At 40.6% G+C, this 18,330-nt stretch overlaps 2 protein-coding genes across 2 annotated transcripts in view; one reads left to right on the forward strand and one right to left on the reverse strand.

Moving 5' to 3' along the window:
• Positions 1 to 18,330, forward strand: part of LOC138968461 (inverted formin-2-like) — a 114,472-nt gene that overhangs the window by 59,569 nt on the left and 36,573 nt on the right.
• On the reverse strand, positions 8,002 to 11,411 carry LOC138968447 (uncharacterized). Its single transcript, XM_070341019.1, has 4 exons — positions 11,403 to 11,411; positions 10,994 to 11,092; positions 9,752 to 9,926; positions 8,002 to 8,874 (listed from the first exon to the last, which is right to left on the reverse strand). The coding sequence occupies exons 3-4, from the start codon at positions 9,807 to 9,809 to the stop codon at positions 8,075 to 8,077; spliced, it is 858 nt and encodes a 285-aa protein (XP_070197120.1). The 5' UTR covers positions 9,810 to 9,926; positions 10,994 to 11,092; positions 11,403 to 11,411; the 3' UTR covers positions 8,002 to 8,074.

Consider the following 18,330-nt stretch of genomic DNA (forward strand, 5'->3'; position numbering starts at 1 on the left):
TCAAACGTAACACATCTATAAATAGATTCAGGAAACATTGACACCTGCAATAAAATCACTTTCGTGCCTGTGCTAGCATTTTAATGTCCAGAAATATTTCTTAATAACAATTTCAAGAAACGATTTTTAAGACATCAAACCCGGGTAAATAATGTTTGATTTGAATTTCAAATAATGTGATTTAAGGCTGTAACTATAGTAGTAACCGAACCACCCAAACTTACAACAACAAAACATTACCGGAACAAAAAAACATGCTGTGTAGCTTAAAAAATTGTACGTGAATAATATGTATTTTAGCAAATCACCGCAATCTGATATGCTCATCATTCTCCAAGGCACTCAAACTAACACTCACGTACACAGTCATACACAAGAACCAGCTTTTATTCTTGACTGGACATAGTCCTTAGATCAAGACTGGTTTTAATCAGAACAAACACTCAAACGCACACATTGTTACAGGTTCGCTTCGAAAGTATCTGTGAGAATCGTACCGAAATGAGCCAGAGCGTTGTTTAGAGATCAAATAAGCAAAGGGAAGTAAGCGCTCTAATGTGCACACGGCATGTGTAATAGAGTAAGCGAGAGTTATACGGAACGTTTCTCCTGGCACCTGAGAGAATAACGCATTGAAATGAACAAGCGACTTTCATCCTCAAAAAAAGCATTACTTTTTCTTCCAAATGTTTTGACAAAACCAAGTAAGTCCACTTGCTTAGATCTGTCAAATTTTTTAGATCTGATATAATGGAAAAAAGTGACAAAACCAAGTAAGTCCACAAAATGCCCAACAAAACAAAAACCATCCATCAGATCATTATCAAACTCGGGTTGTAAACGTACATTAATGCTATTTATCTTATTATCTCTGTAGGTTGATCAAGCTAATCGTCACTTTTGAGAAATGTAATAAAACAGAAAAAGTCGTTTATCTCAGAACTAGCTTCAGTGGACTTACTCGGTTTTGTCAGCACACGGCAGAAAAATGGGGACCATACTAACAAAAATACGGTGGGTAAAATAGGCGCCCCCATTTTTTCAGCAAACGCCACCCCAGGCCGCTTTGGACGGGTAGAAATTCTGTAGTTTCCAAGTCTATGGATAAAGCTCGCGTAAGAAGAATACGTCACGGTCGAAAGTCTTTGACGTCAATTAATGCATCATGACGTCATGCCTCCCTGTAGTCTTTCTCTCTCGCGCAGTGTGTGTGTTTGTGTTCATTTTGTGCACATGTGTTAGTGTTACTGTGTGTGTGTGTGTGTATTTGTGTGTGTGTGTGTGTGTGTGCGCGCAGGCGTGCATGAGTCTGTACTCGTATGTGTGTGGTGTGTGTGTATTTGTGTGTGTGTGTGTGCGTGCGCACGCGTGCATGAGTCTGTACTCGTGTGTGTGTAAGTGTGTGTGTGGGCATAAGTGTATGTGTGTAAGTGTATGTGTGTTTGTAAAGGTGTGCATGTCCGTCTGTCCATATGTGCGTATGGGTGTGATTTGTGTGTATGAAGTTTTTTGTTAGAGAGTGAGTGAGTGCGTGTGAGTGAGTGTGTGTGTGTGTGTGTGTGACTTGGTGTGTGTGTGTGTGTGTGTGTGTGTGTGTTTGAGAGAGAGAGAGTGTGGGTGTGTATGTGTGAATGTGTGAATGTGTGTGTGCATGAGTTTGTGTGTATGTTTGTGTGTGTATGAGTGTGTATATGTGTTTGTTTGTAAAGGTGTGTGTGTCCGACTGTCTATGTGCGTATTTGTTTGTTTGTTTGCTCAACGCCCAGCCGACCACGAAGGGCCATATCCGGGCGGTGCTGCTTTGACATATAACGTGCGCCACACACAAGACAGAAGTCGCAGCACAGGCTTCATGTCTCACCCAGTCACATTATTCTGACACCGGACAAATCAGTCCTAGCACTAACCCCATAATGCCGGACGCCAGGCGGAGCACCCACTAGATTGCCAATTTTAAAGTCTTAGGTATGACCCGGCCGGGGTTCGAACCCACGACCTCCCGATCACGGGGCGGACGCCTTACCACAAGGCCAACCGTGCCGGTCTATGTGCGTATAAGTGTGTGTTATGTGTGTATGAGATTTGTGTCAGTCAATGTGTGTGTGTGTGTGTGTGTGTGCGTGCGTATGTACAGTGTGTGTGTGTGTGTGGGTGTTTGTTTGTTTGTTTGCTTAACGCCCGGCCGACCACGAAGGGCCATATCAGGGCGGTGGTGCTTTGACATATAACGTGCGCCACACACAAGACAGAAGTCGCAGCACAGGCTTCATGTCTCACCCAGTCACATTATTCTGACACCGGACCAACCGGAGTGTGTGTGTGTGTGAATGTGTGTGTACATGAGTTTGTGTGTATGTTTGTGTGTGTATGAGTGTGTATATGTGTTTGTTTGTAAAGGTGTGTGTGTCCGTCTGTCTATGTGCGTATTTGTTTGTTTGTTTCCATAATTATCAGGGCGGTGCTGCTTTGAGATATAACGTGCGCCACACAAAAGGCAGAAGTCGCAGCACAGGCTTCATGTCTCACCCAGTCACATTATTCTGACACCGGACCAACCAGTCCCAGCATGCACTAACCCCATAATGCCAGCCGCCAGGCGGAGCACCCACTAGATTGCCAATTTTAAAGTCACACAAACAAACCCGGCCTGGGTTCTAACCCACGACCTCCCGATCACGGGGCGGACGCCTTACCACTAGGCCAACCGTGTATGTGCGTATGAGTGTGTGTATTGTGTGTATGAGATTTGTGTGAGTCAATGTGTGTGTGTGTCTGTGGGTGTGTGCGTGCGTACATGCGTGCGTATGTACATGTGTGTGTGTGTGTGTGTGTGTTTGTGTGGGTGTGTGTCTGTTTGTATAAGAGATAAAGAGAGAGAGAAAGAGAGAGAGAGAGAGAGAGAGAGAGAGAGAGAGAGTGGGAGGGTTGGTTTGTGTTTGTGCGTGCGCGTAAGTGTATGTGTGTGTGTATGTGTGTTTGTTTGTAAAGGTGTGTATGTCCGTCTGTCTATATGTGCGTATGGGGGTGTGTTTTGTGCGTACAGTGAAGTGTGTGTGAGAGAGTGAGTGAGTGCGTGTGAGTGAGTGTGTATGTGTGTACGTGTGTACGTGTGTAATTTCGGTGTGTGTGTGTGTGTGTGTGTGTGTGTGTGTGTGTGTGTGTGTGTTCGTGTGTGTTCGTGTGTGTTTGAGAGAGAGAGAGAGAGAGAGAGAGAGAGAGAGAGAGAGAGAGAGAGAGAGAGAGAGAGAGAGAGAGAGAGAGAGAGAGAGAGAGAGAGGTTTGTCTTTCGCTGGGGTATGCAGTGCCTTGGCGTTGCACATCTACTTAATTTTTAGCTTGCAAAATTGAACTTGCCCTGCAGTCACCTTAAGTCGAACTGCTTTCCCTGCCACCGGGTGCAGCAGTTTGGCGGGGGGAGGGCCATAGAGTCGGCAAACTGGGAGTGGAACTTGACGAAATGTCACCTAGGGCCTAGTACGATAGCTTCTCTTCGGATTGACGTACAAACAGCGTCAGGGCCGCTTCAAACTTACATACGGATTACGATTCCTATCCCCAGTTTCTCATGTTGGTAACCACTGGCTATTTGTCAGATGTGTCATTCTCCCACATTTAAACGATGCTGTAGTGCGAGTCGGTCAAAATGCCCTTTAGTTGTCAAACCACGTTCTCTTTTTCCGCACAAACTGTTTTGCGTTCCGGACCGGAACACACTGAGGAGATGATCATTGACTATTTCTGATTGGACAATGATGCCAACGCCCACATGACCCTAGCTACAATGTCAAGGTCGGAAAGTCGTGAATACTGTAATCGATTTGAGAAATGTGCATACCGAATAATACATGATAAAGAAGGATTCTTTGTGCCCGAAAATGGGCCACAGTTGGAGATGGAAGTTCACCAAAAATTGGGACCATACTAACAAAAATACGGTGGGTAAAATTGGCGCCCCCATTTTTTGAGCAAACGCCACCCAAGGCCGCTTTGGACGGGTAGAAATTCCGTAGTTTCCAAGTAGTGGGGCTCCTATGTTGCAAAATCATTCAAATCATGCAACAAACACCAAATTAAGCAAATAGGGAGATTAAGTGTACAGTGCCAGTGGTAGTAGTAGTGGTTAACTTAAGGAAAATCTATGTATCATTACGCGTTCCGCTTACGGTAACGAAACCGACAACGACGTCTCGGCGAGTGCGTTTAGTTTCACTTTCGTTAACGTAATGGTAGGGAAGACAACTGATGCATAATTCTAAAGAGTACCGTCCCATGTCTTGACTCTTCATTTGGAAAAAGAAGAAAAGTCTTACCCGTAGCAGACGACGCAGCAGAGACGACACAAAGAAAACCAACAACCACAGAACCGGTAAGTGCAATGTTGTTTGTATTGATACATCGTAATGTTTCTTATATATACCGTAAAGTACCTTGTAAGCGCCCACCCCCCCCCCCCCCCCCCCCTGTGCACCAATTCCGACCCAAAGTAGGGGGTGGGCGCTTACCGTCTAGGTACTACACCCTATGCACGAGCAATTTTCATTGAGAAATGTGGTCTTTTATCACTTCGTAATCATATCTTCTTTCATTTTCCATCGTCAATTGTTTTTCTTGTTCGTATTGTCATTAGAAGAGCTTGGGGAGACAAATGTCGTCGCATCCTTTTCTTGTCTGCAGAGGTGCCGCTGTCGGCCGCAGGCTGTGTCTCCGTTTCCCTTGAACAAGGGGTACGTCTTCTGGATATGGGCAGCAGTCTATTTTACTTGGCCAAAGACTGTTTTCGGCAGAGAGAGAGAGAGAGAGAGAGAGAGAGAGAGAGAGAGAGAGAGAGAGAGAGAGAGAGAGAGAGAGAGCGAGAGGAGGGGGAGTAGTGTCTGTGTGTGTGTGTGTGTTTCCATTGGCGTTATTATCCAAATAGTCAAGAGGTGTACGATTTGATTCGCGGCATCTTGTAATCATGGACTTGCAGGCGTTTAGATCCAAGGCGTGCAGACACACGCGGGTTTGCCGCAAGAAAGGGAAATCATTCACAAAACTGACTAGCAGATCAAGTGCGGAATTTTTATTTCGCCTGATTTCAATGGTGTAAAGTGGGGGGTGGGCGCTTACAAGGTACTATACCCTATGCACGGTTTTGGACTAAAAGTGGGGGGTGGGCGCTTACTCGATACTGGGCGCTTACAAGGTACTTTACCGTATATATAGGCCAAGATAATACGGGAAGCAGCCCTGGGCAATCTGTAAAAGGCCCAGCCTTCCGGCAGTGGTGAAGGCAAGTCTCTCATTGACATAGTCTCTGCATATCCAGGCCAAAACTAAAGATAGTTGCAGCAGAGTTCCCACAACAAACAAGCATAAATGAAACATAGAATTAATGGTTGGACATAGTTGTACTCCCAACTGTATTTTGTTTTTGTTTTTTTGTTACTCTGTTGTGTGTTATATTTTGATTCAGTAAAAATGTCGATTGCTAAGTTCACTTTTGTTTTCAAATCTTGTTCAAATTTTGTGTGTGAGTTTGTGTGATTAGAGATGAATTATTCAAAAAACGCAAGGAAAACAAGGTTGGCATTATCCTCCTACATTCAGTAATATTAGGCATGTATGAAGTCTAAAGTTCCGCAACATCTACAGTTTCATATATTTTAATTAAGCACAAGGTCACACGGAAAACCCATTCTTCTTTTTTATGCCAATGGTGACAAGACAACAAGCGACCCTAAACTACCTGTTAGCCGGCCGCACTGCTTGACCTCAGTACCAGAGCGACCGCAAGCAAAGCCCGACTTGATATGGTGATCTTTGATTACTTTTCCTTCACTTATCCAAACATTATTCTCTTCCTGAATTTTTATAAGCCAGACTCCATGGCAAACACCTAGCACTGACCAGGATCAGAAATACATCTCACTTTATACACTTAAACCAAGTCTGAGTAGTCTGTTATTCTTCTTTCTTGATTGATTGCCTCCCTTTTACCATAAAATTCTCTGATTTCCAAATCTGAGATGCATGCATCAGTTTTAGTGTTATGTCTGCAATAAATTTAGTTTCTGTACATTTATCATTAATCATAATTATTCCAATAAATTGACTTGCACTAAAGCTAAGTTAGAGAGAGAATTTACTGACAACAATTAAATCAGATCTAGAGTGAGTTGTTTCAACATAAAAACAAGCATTATAATTGTACAATCACATAGACATGTATACACACTTTGGACTGAACTCTCACTCTGTAATACAATTTCAAACGTTGAATTTAATTACTATTTCTTCAAGCTTTGCCATGCAAAGGGCAATATTTTAACAAATCTCATATGTATGTTCTGTTACTCAAAATAATCCCTTTAACTTCAAGTAATATTAATTATAAATTATTTATAACACCTTATACGCACATATATGTAGATAACCAATTCTAACTTCATATGACTATAATTTGATTTTCCATTTGTTTCACTTCCAAAGTCAAATAATCATACAGCAAATAGTACACAAACTCATTTCAATTCATGGACAGATCCAGTTATTAATATGTGGTTATTTAGGAATGTAATGGCACTAGAACTGCCTAAATGGCAGGTAAAAATAGTTATACACGTTAAAAATACACTCAAGCAAAATATGTGAGTGTACGTGGGAGTTTCAGCCCATGAATGTAGAAGAAGAAGATTGGATCTTTTGTAAGGACGGGTCCTGAGGCAAATCCACACAGCCCAAATATTTGACAGTTCAGTGTCTTTGAAAAAGTTATGGTAGAAGAACAAGATTTTCTGTGAAGAGTGGACAGTCCCATGTGACTGCCTGGCTGGTGATGATGGTTGTTTAGTGGCCGCTTGGTACCGAGGTATGAGCAGACAAGAAGACCCTCTGCCTGCAAACTACAAATTACAACACAGCAGTACCCATGTCAGAGATCCATGTGCACACCTACTAATGCATAATGAAGAATAGCATGTACTAAAGTAATTTGCGAAAGCAAGTACAGCTGTACAGGCTGATGAAGCAAAGTAGCACTAGCAGTTACTTCAAGAAAGTCACTGTCCTACTTGATATGTCAAAAGCCGGTATATACCACACAAACAAATTATGTTCAGTGTCAGTATGAGTGACCATCAGATATGTATTTATACACAAGTGACAAGAGCATACAATTTTACAAATGATCAATAAATGGAGGTCAGCTGGGTTCTTACCTGGCTTTATTTTTTACGCAGGTTCACTTGATAATAGACATATGCTTGTTTGGAATCAGTAGCGAAATAAGAAACAGGCCGCAGCCAGTATGAAACGTTTAAAGCGCGCCCCAGTTGGGTGCTTCTTTTTTTGTGTGTCAATTTTACAGACGACAGAAATGTCTGAATGTGCAGCATCTATTTGGTTTAACCAAATTTAACTCAATAAAGTACCACTGAAAAAGTTGCTTTTGCATTTGACCGACTATTAGGGTTTAACGTCCTCTTAGACCAACTGGTCTATATTGGGACAGGTGTTGGTAATACGCTGAAAATATGGTGTGATACTTTGATTCGAACAAGCCCGCTGTGGCTGTCTTCTTCGACACACCAGCATTGGGTTTGTCTTGTCAAAGTATTGAAATACGATCATGATAATCAGAGATGAAAGATCATGCAAGCGTGTCTTCGTGTTTTCCAAGCCCTGAGACTTTTGCTGTGAACTTGGGATCTTTTTCGGGGGTGTTCGGACACCAAAGAGAGTCTGCACAAAGTTGAATCCGAGAAATAAATCTCTTACCGAACGTGGGGATCGAACCCACGCTGATAGCGACCAACTGGGTACAAAGCCAGCACGCTACCAACTTAGCTACGTCCCCGCCAATTGCATTTGACCAGATACTTGTAGTTGCAAACCGGGTTATCCACCATATTTTGAACTCCCACCAGGCGACCGGGCAGTAGATTTGGCCATCTCTAAGCAGTGAAATCATGTTAATAATTTTAAAGCCTTCTACAGGGTCAATTTGTTTAGATGCTTGGCCATTTGGATGCCAAACACCATGTTACACAAGATCAATGCAATGAGCATTTCTTCTACTTGAGAGCTACACAGACAATTAGTAGAGATACTCCTCCAGTGTTGGTGGATTCAGTCCAAAGAACTGTGATGTCTCACTGCCATGTAGGCAAGTATGACAGTTGGACAACAAAACCCCAACCAGGTAGAGTTTCCCTACAGGGGACAAGAACAGCTTCAAATTTTTTTTGAAATCCAAAAATGCCCACAGCCTAACAATTTTTGAAAATTCCCATTCAACAGAGTTTCTCGCCCTGCTCATTTCTGTGTTGAAGGCCTGTTGCTCTTCTGTGATCTGTCCACGGTACGGCCTCATCAAGTTAGGGGTCAAGGGGTAGGCTCGGTCCCCATACAGGTACATTTCATCTCCTGCTGGAGTGACCATGTGCTGCTGCATGTGTTCAAGAATGCCACAACCATTCAGCAAAGCTGCGTCATGTCGTCGACCAACCAAGGGCCCAAAAACATTTGCCACAAGGCCATTTGGTGTCACGACACACTGAAACTTTAGAGAGTGCACCCTCTTATGGCCGTACACTTCTTGTTGCAAATGGCCGGGGCGACACATTGATCGTATTGTGCCATCAACCATCCCCCAACAAAACTCCAGAGGAGCCCCCTTGGCATGTATAGCTGCACAGTACCGTTCCAGTTGGGGCACTGTCAGCCATGGCTGATTGAGGTTTGTTAGTTTGTCAGAAAACTGATCATAGATGAAGTCGATACCTACCTTGAACAGCACACACAACTCCGGCTTGGGACGATGAAACATCTGCGAAAGGTCAGCAAACCGGCATGGGTAAGCCAACCTCCGCAGACAGATGCAGAGCACCTCCAATCCTGAAAAAAATCATAAATTCAAATGAGCCTGGTGAGTGTGTATGCGAATGTGTGTGGAGAGGCATATTCTCATACAGTCTTCAAGTTAAAAAATAATAACACTGCAAAAGTTTTCTCACGCGCCTTAAAATACCCAGCCCGACATGCTTATCATCAGTTTGATTTTCTATTTATCAGGTTTGACACAGTTACTGGCTATACTGCACACACAAAAACAGTTACCCGACAAGAACAAAATAAAAAGATTTTTATTTTGAAGGGGGGGGGGGGGGGGGGGGGACACCACGAAGACAAAATCAATAAAAACAATTATCATAAAAAAAGTTAAAACAAATAAGTCCTTTGCACATCAAAAGTAACTTCCCTTGAACTTGGATTCATGTAACAATGGCGGCCACTTCGTCAACTTGTAAAAAAAATATTCATTTATTTTGTTAAACTAATATGAATAAATTATCAGTATCGACGCATCTTTATTTATTCTGTTACCATATTTCAAAAATAATTTCACTCAACTCCACAGACTAAGTCAGTAAGTGGCACAACCAATTCACTATTATTTCTCTATTGTCTAAATAGAGTACTGTGTCGACCAAAGGGGCTAAAGTTAGTCAGGTACATTTTGTGATTCAAGTTCAAAATACATAGTTCAAATTTTAGATTTTAAGCAATCCCAAAATAAATTATGCCCCAACTCAACGCTCCGCTTTAATCTTTTACGAAACCTGAAATAGTAAAAACAACTCACTGAATATTCACAGTAAATGCAAACTTCACGACTTTGCGAATCAAATCATGGAGGAGGATCATTAAACTATCATTCTGACTGAAATACAACTCAACTTCACAGCAACCAGGGTAAAAAATAAATCCTCACCACTGGCCTTGGTTCCTTGATTGTTCATTCCATTAGGCGCCTGCATAGTCCTCTGCATTCCTAGAAGGGCGCACGGTCTCCGAATCTCTTCCGCGCTGAAGCGAAATAAGTCCTCACATTCGATGGCTGTGAAGTGATCAAGGGCGAACTGACCCTCATAGGCCCTTCTTTCTGGCTGTTGAAATGTAGGTTAAACTTAGTGAAATCATGGATCACTTGTACACTTTATTCAATTAATTAGCCTGAAAATTCTGCTGAAGCTACTCAAATCAATACTGGGTAACAGAGGGAAAGTTAAACTCCAACATTTTAACTCGCCAGCTGGGCGAGTAACTTCAAGAAAGTCACTAACCTGGCAGAAATTTCGCCGCCCCGATGCATACCAGTTCCCACAATTGATCTGCAGTAGCGTTAAAACCCTTTTGGTTGCATTTGACCAGAATTTTAATTGGCCAGCCAGGTGCGTTGCGAGCCTGTTTTTACTAGCCAAGCGGATTGTTTACTCGCCCCTGGATAACAAATGACCCTTACAGGTTGAACTTGAAGCATGTTGGATAAATAGTTTCAACTGTGCATCTCAAAAAGCACCAGTTGACAGTATTCTGATATAAATACTGTGTATGTTTTAGAACACAGAAGTTTCCTTGTACTGAAGTAATTTGATCCTAGAAATAATAAAACTAGAACCAAGGTGCCTTGTGCTTAAAAGTCTGATAGAACCAGTAAGTGTAACATCCTTCTTGAAAGTACATGTATTGCTATCAAATTAAAATGACACAAGAACACAAACTGACAGTGACACAGACTCTGTGACAGAGAGTGGACTTAATAATAATAGTCATGCTTTGATGAAACTAAAACTCTGACTGCAGATTTGGTCATCAGTTTCCATTTGATTTTGATTCTTGAACAGTAAATAGTTAAAACTCTATGTTTATAAACCATTAAATGTAAGTAAAGTCACACGGAAACCAAATCTAGGTGTAAGTGTTAGATCTACCCAATATCACTATCAGTATCACTGTTGATTCAGACAAGATCACTATAATGACTATGAAAATGAAATCTAACCAAAAAAACATTTAATTTTTTACATGAACAACATTTAAAACCTAACCATAACCAATCCAAAGTAACCTCACCGGCCATAACCAAAATATACGCCTGTTCCTGACAATTATATTTTAGCGGAACCTTTAATGCCTTTAGAAGCTAGACCTAAGCTTTGACTTGTTTGCTAACCTGATCAAGAAGTGCGAAGACAACAAAATCATCTTCTGCGTCATCCTCGTCCCACGCCGCAAGCTCAAAAGTTGGTCCCTGGCATCCATGAAGATCGATCTTAAAACAAAACATAAACAGCGAGAGGATTGGAACATTTGCAACTTTTCACTGCATAACTCATCTTCCAGACAGTAAGCGAAATCGAAATCGAAAAGGGTGAATCGAAAAACTGAACACAACTCAAAAGCGGCCATTTTTTGTGTGTTTGAAATGTGAAAAAGCTTGCTCTGTTCAACGCTTAAATTACAGCATCAAACCAGGATTATATCACACATTAAACTGACATTTGTACCATTAAGTGGTTTAGGAACATACTAGTTATAAATAATCCTGTAAATAAACAAGCGTTCGCTCAGTTTTTACATACCTTTTGGGGCTCGTTATTTTCGTCGATTCAACCACAGCTCGTTAGCGGATCGAAGGAAGCATCCGTAAACTTTGACCTCTAACCTTTGAACTGCGCACACATCGCTGACGTCAACACATAAAAAAGTACCGATAACCACTAGCACTACCACTGGCACTGTACACTTAATCAGTCTAATATGAAGAGTGTTATGTGCTTAACAAAACCTGATACAGAGCCATCGCGAAAAATAAAAAATGGGTAGTTTTTAAACAATTTTTCAAAATGGCCGCCAGTGTAAACGGTTGGGTATGTTAGGCATATTTCACTTCATGTGATTAACAGCAAATTTGGCGTAAATGGACATTTGCTTTTGCTTAACAAAACCTGATACAGAGCCACCGTGAAAAAATTAAGAAATCAGTAGTTTTTTTTACAATTTTCAAAATGGCCGCCAATAAAAGGGTATTTAGGCATTTTTGATGCTACAAGACATTCTCTTGCAATAGAAATTAACACAAACACATTTTTAAACAAAACAATACATGTATTGTTGGTGCAGAGAATGATTGGACGGTGTGGGTGGCAGGGTTGAAGAATTTGTGGATTACCTAAACTGTGCAAAAATAAATATATTGCACCAATTTTCATACCAAAACGAAAACATTCATTCCTGTGCTGTTATATTCAATGTATGCTATTGAGGGCACTCAACTTGGTTTAACTGGAACACTTTTAAGATAAAAGGTGGCCTTTACATGGGTTATTTGACCGCCGCCCAAATAAGGGTACCCCCAAAATAAAACTGATAAAAATGTAATGTATCAACTCAAAAGTCGACTAAAATTCATAATCTCTGTATTTCGAAAACGTTGTTTGTTCTCATGTGTTTACACAACTAGCACATTCCGGCAAGTGTCTATACTCAAAAGAAACTTTGGCAGTACTTGAAACAACCATCTGTCATATATACATGCGAAGTCAAAAATATGTGGGATGTAAGTCAACAAACCTGTGGCAGTTTTTAAAATATTATTTCGTGAAGATTTGAAAGTGTACTCAAACGGTTGAACTACGCCTCGTGCGTAGACACACATTCCTGAAAGTTTCAACGCAACCCACTTGGTCATTGCTAAAATACATGGATTTTAGTTGACTTGGGTATCCCTCAAATTTGACACATAAACATCTCATCCGTGAGATCGACACATACATCAGTAGGTACAATGGCACAACACTAGAAATATGCAAGATGGCGAAATAAAATAACCTGTTCTGGATGGATAATCAAGTTGACTTTCTCTTCGTATACAACAGTGACCCAGTTGTGCCTCAGGAATTGTCGTCGGCTTTTTAAAAGGTACCCGAAGTTTTTGTCACATCTCTTTGTCACGTCAAGGGTATCCTTATTTTGACGGCGTAAATGATGATGTTAAAAAAAAATGTGCCAGATAGCGAAGATGCGAGCCTTTAATGGCATAGACAGTTTGAATAAAATGACACAGGAATAAAAGTTTGAGTTGGGGTATGAAAATGGGTGCAATAATATTTTTGCACAGTTTAGATGCTGACAGTTTTCACAGGCATGCAAGCACATTTGCAGAGAGCTGAGCTCTGCAGTCCTTCTTAGCAGCATTTGCAGCGCTTTGTTGTACAGCTCTTCTTGCAGGCACACCTCATGAGTTCTCGGCACACGCTGGATACCTCTTGAAAGCTCGTCCAGAATGACTCCCACTTTCCAGCCTTGAACTGCCAGCCCACAGAGTTTGGAAGTCTAATAGGTAGATGGCTCTTCTCAATCTCATGTCCTGCAGCAGCACCTCACTTGTAAGGGGATTATGGTCAATTTGGCAGCTCTTTTTACTGAAGAGGTACCGTCTAGCACTGTTTACACCCAGTACGTTGCTGGTTTTGTCCTACAAATGTACACCAAAAAGCTCTTGTGCTGCCCTGTCAGTGGTACTCAGCTTACAAAGAGGAGCAGACAACCTGAAGAAAGTTTGAGTGACGTCTTCAAATGCTTGCCATACTTCCCAAGCCTTCTGATTCCCCAATACCATTGAAGAACGACATAGTGTCACAGCCTGTAAGGCTATGCAAAATGGGCAGACAGGGTGACTTCTCTTGGCCAATGGCTTTGGCAATGTGGCGATACACTTCACGAGCAGAAAAAAACGCAACACAGCTGGAATGAGAAGCAGACTGTCTGGCCTCCTCTACATCCATGGTGCAGGAAATCAGCCTGTGGTACCCTTCACACAAAAGATGAAAAGTGACATTTTTATTTGAATGTATTTGAATAATGTTTACTATCTCAGAGAGTCGGTCAAAGCCGGGTTAGCAAGTCTTCACACAACAGACCAAAATGAAAGAAAATTGTATTTCATGAATTCGTATAATTCTTACTGTTTCAGGTTAAAAAACAAACAAACACAGTTTCCAGTGACCCAACTGATTCTGGAATCTTTCTGACCGCTACATTTATTCGCTTCAAACAGTTGCTAACAGAATGTTGACCATAGTGAGGGTACGTTAAACCCATCAAATTCACAGAGGTCGCTTACAAATGATGTGCAAACATGTTCCAATTAATACAAATAAAAAAATCTTACTGTTAAGATGTATTAGGTAACAAACCTTGATACAGTAGTACTAGTGAAATCGGCTCCCTTCTGTGGCACCGGAATAAATGCAGAACGCTTGTTCCCAGGAACCGGCATGTGGTGTAACTCTTGTATATATCCTGTAAAAATAAAATTCACACCAATGCACGGTCAACTTAAAATAAGCAAAAGGATGAGAAACAAGCAACAAACCAAAATTGTAAAACTTAAAGAGCGGTACCTCTTCATTTTTCAAAACCACTTATCTCATTTGATTAGCATACACTGTATGCTTTTGTCTGTTACCTACCGTCTTTGAAAGTTTGATCACAACACTGTAAAGACATGGGGAGTGGAGTGTTTTTATCTACAGCTGGTCATCCTACTATCTGGCCTACCCTCACTCAGTTTTTGACTCTACCCCTCCCCACCTTATGGAAGTCCTTAACGTAGGCAGGACTAATCATTTATCATACCATGAACAATCTCTTTCTCCTCGCCTTTTATTCAAAGTTCGTTTAATCTGTTTAAAATCACCAGCGTGGCGATCATGATTTCCTTACTTGTAATCAACAGATAGATCTAGATCTATCAGCATCACAATCCAGCTTGATGAGCTATTGCAAGATTACTCTGCATTTCAGCGCTTCACCCGATGAATAACAGACCCCAGGGGAGAATTAAACAGTAAAATGATGTGACATTGGTGAGTGGATGCGTATTCTTAAAAACTTACCTTCAGAAACGTTGTTTTCGCTCAAATCAAAACACGCAATGTTGCGGAGGCCGCCATCTTGAATTTTCATGCTGCGGATATATAAAATTCTAAAAACGATCAAATTAAATACCAGAACACAAAAATACCCATAAGAGTATTTATGTCATGCATGTGTTATCAGGAGACAACTTCTGGTGCATGGTAAACCATTGAATTTTACATTTGCTGAGTTGGGAATATTTACTGCTGAGCGCTTTTGGTACGAATTTCGTCTGCTGTAAATGCAGCCTTTTATTCCCTATCAAAGACAAAAAAAAACCGATTTCTGAAGTGGCTCTGTATCTGAAATCCCTTAAATAATTATAAGGAACAATACCACAAAGTATGATGTTTGTTGCAAGATGTGAATGATTTATGAGTGCGTCTGCAACATACGAGCCCCACTAAAGTCTATGGATAAAGCTCGCGTAAGAAGAATACGTCACGGTCGAAAGTCTTTGACGTCAATTAATGCATCATGACGTCATGCCTCCCTGTAGTCTTTCTCTCTCGCGCGGTGTGTGTGTTTGTGTTCATTTTGTGCACATGTGTTAGTGTTACTGTTTGTGTGTGTGTGTGTGTGTGTATTTGTGTGTGTGTGCGCACGCGTGCATGAGTCTGTACTCGTGTGTGTGTGAGTGTGTGTGTGGTGTGTGTGTGTGTGTGTGTATTTGTGTGTGCGCACGCGTGCATGAGTCTGTACTCGTGTGTGTGTGAGTGTGTGTGTGGTGTGTGTGTGTGTGTATTTGTGTGTGTGTGTGTGTGTGTGTGTGTGGTGTGTGTGTGTGTGTATTTGTGTGTGCGCACGCGTGCATGAGTCTGTACTCGTGTGTGTGAGTGTGTGTGTGTGTGTATTTGTGTGTGTGTGTGTGTGTGTGTGCGTGCGCACGCGTGCATGCGTCTGTACTCGTGTGTGTGCGCACGCGTGTATGAGTCTGTACGCGTGTGTGTGGGGTGTGTGTGTGTGTGTCACTGTGTATTTGTGTGTGTGTGTGTGTGTAAGAAAGACTGAGAGAGGGAGAAAGAGTGTGTGTGTGTGTGAATGTGTGTGTGCATGAGTTTGTGTGTATGTTTGTGTGTGTATGAGTGTGTATATGGGTGCGTCTCAGAATCTCGTCCTCTGTTTGTGACATTATCACCAAAAGTAAAATCTTCCCAGAAAACTTTGATAATATTATTTACACACTTCTCAGGGTGTACCTTTTCAGTTTAAACAAGAAAAAATATAACATTGCCTTTAGTTTGCCATATATTGAGCATTATTTGGACCATGTGTGAAAAATCACCCGTGTAACATGGAAACAATAAAAGACAAAAAAAACTGCATTTATAACGCTGAAAACGACTTTTATTCAGTTATTATTGTTGAATCACAAGCCTTTATAGAGTTAATATGAAATGACTACATGCAAACAACAAAATAATGTGTTTTTTTCAAAGTTCCATGCATTCGTCAAAATTTCAATACAAAAATGAAAATTAATTAATGATATCCTGATCAGAACATGTTGATACATGGCATTCATTCAGTCTTATTGACATTTAACCTTCACAATAGCATATATACAAAGATTTGTTGCTCTAAGACAAAATGTTAGAAAGTTATCCCAAAAGAATGCAAAATGGTCACCGATGTAACATGGAAACATCACTTTTGTAACAAAGAAACGGTTATGCTTTTTCTCACAAACTTTACTAAATGAAGCTGATTTTGCAACCAGATTCTTCTTAGGTAATATGCCAAACACTAAAACAGGAACAGAAAGAAAAAAAGCTGGACAAAATCAAGCAAACTTTGCCCCCCAAAAGAGAAACATTAATGAAAAGTTCATCACCGACGTAACTCGGAAACGAACAACCAGACATGTATTATAAGGTTTGACATGAATAATGCAAATGTTCAAAAGTGGTTCATTCAATTGTTAAGACAATAAACCAAAGGCATTGGTTACATATAGAACAGTTGCCACTTGCAGTTAATTAATTTATTTTAAAAGAAATAATGTCCCCTGGCATTGAAGGTGGGGTCACGAATCATGGTTGCATCAGATGTAGGGACTAAGGAAATATCATCGATCCCTGGAAAGCATAAGTAGTTCCCCTCCGGTTTTCTTCGAAGGAACGTTACCACCAGTTCATCAGGTCGAATCTCTTGCACCTGAAACATGCAAGTACCTGCGATTTCAACTAAGATTGATGCAATATGTGTACTAGTTTCACTAACATGAATTTGTTTAATGTCTATCAAGATTTTGATGCATCCACATTCACTGGCTAAAAACAAAATAAAGTAATTATTTTGTTCAGACTTACCATTCCATTGAACATACAACTTTTACAATTAAAGAAAACATTGACACTTACCGTTCCTTTAAATGGATTTCGGAAATTTAATTTTGATCATAATTTTTTATATTTTTAATTTTCAGAGCTTGTTTTTAATCCAAATATAACATATTTATATGTTTTTGGAATCGGAAATGATGTAAAATAAGATGAACGTAAATGTGGATCGTTTTATATAAACAAAAAATTACAATTTTCAGATTTTTAATGGCCAAAGTCATTAATTAATTTTTAAGCCACCAAGCTGAAATGCAATACCGAAGTCCGGCCTTCGTCGAAGATTGCTTTACAAAAATTTCAATCAATTTAATTGAAAAATGAGGGTGTGACAGTGCCGCCTCAACTTTTACAAAAAGCCGGATATGACGTCATCAAACGTATTTGTCGAAAAAACGAAAAAAACGTCCGGGGATATCATACCCAGGAACTCTCATGTCAAATTTCATAAAGATCGGTCAAGTAGTTTAGTCTGAATCGCTCTACACACACACACGCACAGACAGACACACACACACACGCACATACACCACGACCCTCGTTTCGATTCCCCCTCTATGTTAAAACATTTAGTCAAGTTTTGACTAGGTGAAATCGAAAGAAAAACTATTATTAACAAATGTTTAGCCTAATTTTTCACTTCATAGAATATCATAGCAGCAAAAATTCACCTTTTCTCAGAACCTTGGGTGTTGATCACTGTCGTAACAAAATCACAGACTTCGGAAACATTCTCGGAAACTTTCTTCGCTGCTGGAAGCTGAACTATTTCTCTCTGTAACTGCGCATGCGTAGTCACCCGCACCTCTAAGTCACTACGCGCAAAATAGTTCTAATCTTTCTTCAAAACTCTGAACATTATTTGCAAAACCGTTCACCATCGTAACTGAATTTTGAAGAAGCATGTCATATTGCGCAACTTTCAACTTAGTTTGCAGATGCAATTTTGAGAAAAGAATACTTTAATAACATTTAGCTTAGCGATTTTCTATGCCCTTTCATGTCAAGATCGGGTTGAAGATGAATATGCAAATTCTAAAGTTCAAATTTAGGACTTGTTGCTGTTGCACGCGTGTGGAAACCTATGTTACGACAGTGATGGCAAACTTTCAAGCGATTAATTTCGTTTAAAAAACCGATTCTGTGGATCGGACAAAATAACATTTCAACTGTCAAGTACACTTAAACCAAACACACATAACAAGAATAGCAGTCCTTGGACATTCTAAACGATCCTTGTAGTGAG

Source organism: Littorina saxatilis, linkage group LG6 (assembly GCF_037325665.1).
Source record: "Littorina saxatilis isolate snail1 linkage group LG6, US_GU_Lsax_2.0, whole genome shotgun sequence".
Classification (NCBI taxonomy): domain Eukaryota; kingdom Metazoa; phylum Mollusca; class Gastropoda; order Littorinimorpha; family Littorinidae; genus Littorina; species Littorina saxatilis.

Bases quoted from the DNA above. Each gene is read 5' to 3' on its own strand.
- LOC138968447 (XM_070341019.1), bottom strand. From the start codon at position 9,809: ATGCAGAGGACTATGCAGGCGCCTAATGGAATGAACAATCAAGGAACC. The intron at 8,875-9,751 runs GTGAGGATTTAT...GATTTTTTTCAG, and splicing joins TCAAGGAACCAAGGCCAGTG to GATTGGAGGTGCTCTGCATC.